The following is a 5307-nucleotide window of genomic DNA, read 5'->3' as shown; positions in this document are numbered from 1 at the left end:
ATATATATATATATATATATATATATATATATATATATATATATATATATATATATATATATTCTTGACGCCTTTAAATAAAAATCTTATGTTTTCTGTTGTTCCTCCTTTCCAATTTTTAAAAACCAGAGGAGTTGCACCCATTTGGAGGTGCAGTAATTAACTTTTGACGGAAGGAGATCTCTGTCCTTCTCAGAGTTTTTTTCCTGAATAGGAAGCAACACTTTCCCTTCTTCCTATTGTCTTTGAGATGAACTGTCAGCCAGCCTCAGAGGGGCCTTGAAGGTGCAGAAAGAAGATTTCACTCGTCTGACTTTGTCGATGACATTGTGTTGTGCATTGTTGAGCAGCTCACACTGAGAAGTTGCTATTCTGGTTTGAATAAAGAGTTCAGAAAAATGTAAAATATGTTACATTTCTATGCAACAAAACCATATTTGTTACAGTTTTTTTTCCTCTATAACATTTGACTTTCTTGATAAATACTTTATAAAGTTTTGTGAAAATTTGTCCTAAATTTGTCTGATGACAGGGGGCGTGGCTCCTCCAGGAGACAACATGATGAGCCCTGATGGGAAAACAAAGATGGACGTCAAAGACGAAGGCAACCTCAACAGCGAGCCACAAAAGCCAAAGGTTGTTATCTCCTCTTCCGTGCTGTTCCTCTTTTATGGTTTCTAAACGGACTCAGTTCTTCATCTACACCGTGATTACCCATCATACAAAGCAACTCTCCCTATCCTGTTTTCTCCTCACATCTAGAAGTTTGTTTAGTGCTGATGTACTCTGAGTTTTGCCTCTGCTTGTGCATGCCGCTGCTTTGACAGCTGCATTGAAGGCAGGAACAGAGAGGAAGGGCTTCTGCAGTACGTGCACATGCACGCATTCAGTGTGGATCTACACACTTGGAAAACAAAAGAGTCGTGCACGCGGCTTTTTCCGTGCCTTACTCTTGCACACATCTCCAAACACAATGCTGACTTCTCAGTTTGACCTACTAGAGCCGCTCGCCTTGGCTCAGCGCAGCAGCAACAACAAACTCTTCTTTTTTTCCCTTTTTTCCCTCCCTACCATCTCACTGGTTTTTGCTTAACGACCTCTCTTCAGCACAAACACCCAGAAAACGTCCATCACATCCACTACACGTCCCTTCCCTCCAAATCCCCCTCTTTTCTTTTGCTGATTACGGTAGTAGGGCCTTTTGAATTATTTAAGGCAGCCTTGCAGCCAGAAAGACCCCCAGCGCTCCCAAAAGAGATGATCTGTCTGCCAAGAGAGGGAAAGGGAACGAGAGGGCCAGAAAGATAAGCTTTTGCTGACATGAGCTTTCTGGAACACGGACCAAAAGATGTAGTGAGGCTGTTATTCCACACACTGAGGCATGCATGTGCACTCAGACTGAGGGTTTTAGAAGATCTACTCCATTGAAAATTGGGATTTTTAACACATTCGTGTGGTATTAATAAAGAAAATAGAGCTTAAAATGACATTTCAGAGTGATTATTTATTTAAATCAATGTGATACCGCAGATAAAAAATGCAGTTTGAAAAAGGTTGTAGTTGTGATGTAGAAACATAAGCTTAATGCACTTAATGCATCCACAAATAGATCCATGGACGACTTCCTTGGTATTTTTGTTGCACCAGCAATGTAAGATTGGGGGTGTGGGTGGCTGTAAGCTAGCGGGAGAGAATGTAAACAGAGATCTCTCACACCACATTAGGCAATGTGAGTTCTTCCAACAAACCACTTCCAACAGAAAGTCTATGTATGTGTGTTTTGGGCTTCAAAAGATAATAATTATAATAAATGATTGTACTACTAGGTTGTCTGAGGCATTTTTTCCAACTGATAAAAAAGCAAAGCAAAAACAAAGCTACATAAAACAACTATTTTGCTATGATGTTATTGGTCCGGCCCACATGAGCCCAGACAAGTTAAATGTGGTCCTTGAACCTAAATGAGTTTGGCTTAGATATTTTACACCAAACCTCTTCCAACTATAGATGGTTTACATGCACTATTTAACAGTAAAAGCAGAAAAAAGGAGAAGAAGCCCATCCCTGTTAGTCCAGTGTGAACACCATAGGCTATAGTGGCCTTTTAGAACACAATAAACGCACGTTCTTAAATGTGTGTCTGTTGTGTCCATTTAGACATAAATTCCTAATGAACTCCTGCCGCTCTGCAGAAACTAAGTCCTAGACAACATAGATGTTCAAAATTTAGACTAAAAAGAGCATCGTAATTGAATGACCACTGGGTACATTTTTAAAATAACTCAAAAGATGATCAGAGTGGGACTTTAAATTGACAATTTAATCATATTCATCTCTTGTGCAACCATCTGCATCAGTTGCATTTAACACTTAAAAACAGCCATGCAGAAAACGTACACACTCAAACACTCTTACTATCGTTTTGCATCATGTAACAAAAAAAACAACACCTGACGAGCAATTTTTGGAATCTTACTTCCAATTTAAATCATACATTTGGTTACAAAATCCAGAAAAAAGTGTATTTCCATTCTGTGATGAATCATCTGATATACTCCACAAAGCACACAAAGAAGAAATCAATAGTTGATGGCTTATTTTCAGCTTAACTAAAGCCTGTGTGTAATTGCAAACCATGTTCACACAAACACACATGTTACCGGGAATATTTTATTTGTAAAACAAAGGGCTTGTTTAAAATTCATTTAGAAGAACTTATTAAAGCGGTTAACACAGGATTGTGTTTACAGCCTCGTTGCATCACCTCCACTTTGAACTGAGGAAACCTTCAACGGGTTTGGGAAAAGTAAATATGTGTTCTCGTCTTATTTTGTTTCCTACTTTTGTGTTGATGGTAGAAACCACTTTCAAGACGTGTGTACTCCCCAGTGTCAGGGTTTTTTTCCTCAATGTGTTAGCATTTGCTGGACATGTTTATTTGTTTGTTTTGGGTGGTTGCTTGTAAGTTTTTGACGATTTCCTACAAGAAGTCTTCTTAAATATAGATGTGCTAAGATGATGAGAAAACAGCAACATTTCTAGTTGTGTTTTTCTTGAAAATAGAAAATAATTAGCATAAACATGGATTTGCCTCCATCTTTTTTTAAACGTGATGTTATTACGATTTTTTAGCTAAAACTGGTAGTTTTTATAAGTGGTGTTCTTCTGTTTTCAACTTTGTTTAGTTTAAGAAATTTCAGTGTTTTGGGGTATTACATGCATAGCCATAAATGCAAATCCAAAAAAGACCAAAGCTGCAGCAGAGTTACATGGGCTTTTATCGTCTCCCAGCAGATGCCAGAAGGTTACATGAACAACAACAGCAACAACACGTCCCAGCCAGCCACTCCAGGTGGAGCCCTGCCCGTGCCCTCGCCCCTCTCCCCCAGCCCCGCCAGTCTGTCCTCGTACCACGGCGATGACAGCGACAGCATCAGCAGCCCGCCGTGGCCTCTAAAGGCTCCCTGCAGCCCCGTAAGAATGAGAGACACACAACTGAAAGCTGGCATTGCATGTGTTTTTTAACACATAAACACTCAAACATACTTCCTTTGTGATCAAGGGCAGGGATTTGTGTGTAATTATTATATCAAAAGCTGCGTCTGAAGGAAAAGTCGTCTTTCTGAGTATGGACTCAAGCCAGACTTTGTTATGTGGGATTAAACTTTGCTCTTAATTTGAAACTTGAAAGAAAATATATTTGTTGTTAATGATATTTGAAATAAAGGCAGGCTGCACATGAAAAAAATGTGCTCAAAAGATATTTGTTTTTGGTTGGACACACAAAAGGCTCATTTGAAACGCTGTAAATAAAAGATGGATTCTGAATGGTTGAGTGGCTTGTTTACGTAAAAGAAGAAGAAGCATTTCAAACAAAAGTAAATCTTGGTTGTATAACACACAATATATATTGTTGATACCAAAGCCTTACAATTTCAAGTCAAAAAGAATAATACAGTTGTTGTGGTAGAGTTATTTTTCTTACATTCTATGATTAAAGCTTTAACTTTTTTTTTTTAACCAGAAACCAAATCCCAACTCCTCCCTGGGCAGTGAACGCATCGCGCGGCTGTATGAGCTGGGTTCAGAGCCAGAGAGGCAGGTTTGGGTGGAGCGATACCTGAACTTCATGGAGGAGCGTGGCACGCCCGTTACCCAGCTTCCAGTTGTAGGAAAGAAGCTGCTGGACCTCTGGAAGCTCTACATAGCTGTTCGGGAAATAGGAGGCCTCGCCATGGTAAAACTCAAAAAACAGCTATGGCAAGAGTGAATGATATAAGACAGAGCATTTAGATGTTATCTCACTAAGGTCATTTGTAAATACTACTATGGATTATACAGTTGACCTATTTTTGGGACAATTGGCCTAAGTGACCAAAAAGGCTTAATAAGGTCCCTCTATTAGATTTACAAATAATGGGTCCCCGTTGCAGTGCAAGACATTGAAGGTGTCTAGGAAGAGCCGGTTGTCATCAGCAAACAATTTTTATGGTGATTACAAAGAGTCTGTATGGATACTAAAAAAAAACTTTATTGCTTTTAATTCATCACTACTATGATGCCAGAATAATTTTGCCACTATTCCCTCAAAAATAGAAAAAGTGATAAAGCTAACATCTCATTGCTAATATAGCAAACATTTTACTGTTAATAACGCCGGTATCTCACTGTTAATGCAGCTAGGAAAGCTAATGCCAAATGGGAATAAAGCTAATATACCACTTCTTATGAAGCTAATAAAAGTGATATCTCCTAATAAAGCTATTATCTCACTGCTAACAGACTTAATGTCTCACTACTAATAAAAGCCAAAACAAGCTAATAAAGCGCTCCTTATTAATCTAGGTAAGCTAATATCTCAGCGCCAGATTCTAATAAAGCTAATATCTCATTGCTAATAAAGCTAATATCTTAATTCTGAAAGCTAATATCTCAGTGCTTATAAAGCTACAAAAGCTAATATCTTAATGCCAGAAGTTAATATCTGACAGCTTATAAGTCTAGTAAAGCTATCTCGACTCAAAAACCCTAATAAAGCTAATATCTCACTGCTTATAAAGCTTGGAAAGCTAATATTTTACTGCGTATAAAGCTAATATCTCGCTGCTTATAAAGCTAGGAAAGCTAATATTTTACTGTGTATAAAGCTAATATCTCGCTGCTTATAAAGCTAGGAAAGCTAATATCTCAATGTCAAAAGCTAATAACTCACTGCTATTAAAGCTAATATCTTAATGCCAAAAGTTAATATCTGACTGCTTATAAGTCTAGTAAAGCTATCTCGACTCAAGACGCTAATAAAGCTAA

General features: G+C 38.1%; 1 protein-coding gene across 1 annotated transcript in view; it reads left to right on the top strand.

Annotated features, from left to right (window-relative positions):
* The window catches only part of arid1b (AT rich interactive domain 1B (SWI1-like)), a gene marked incomplete in the record, with an annotated part of 225344 nt that overhangs the window by 203028 nt on the left and 17009 nt on the right, over positions 1-5307 (top strand). Inside the window, 3 exon segments of the mRNA XM_024269837.2 lie at positions 533-636; positions 3295-3474; positions 4025-4237. Of these exon segments, the coding sequence (XP_024125605.1) occupies positions 533-636; positions 3295-3474; positions 4025-4237 (497 nt within the window).

Source organism: Oryzias melastigma, linkage group LG22 (assembly GCF_002922805.2).
Source record: "Oryzias melastigma strain HK-1 linkage group LG22, ASM292280v2, whole genome shotgun sequence".
NCBI lineage: Eukaryota > Metazoa > Chordata > Actinopteri > Beloniformes > Adrianichthyidae > Oryzias > Oryzias melastigma.
The sequence above is the reverse complement of the archived record's forward strand: the minus strand, read 5'-3'. Positions and strand labels throughout refer to the sequence as shown.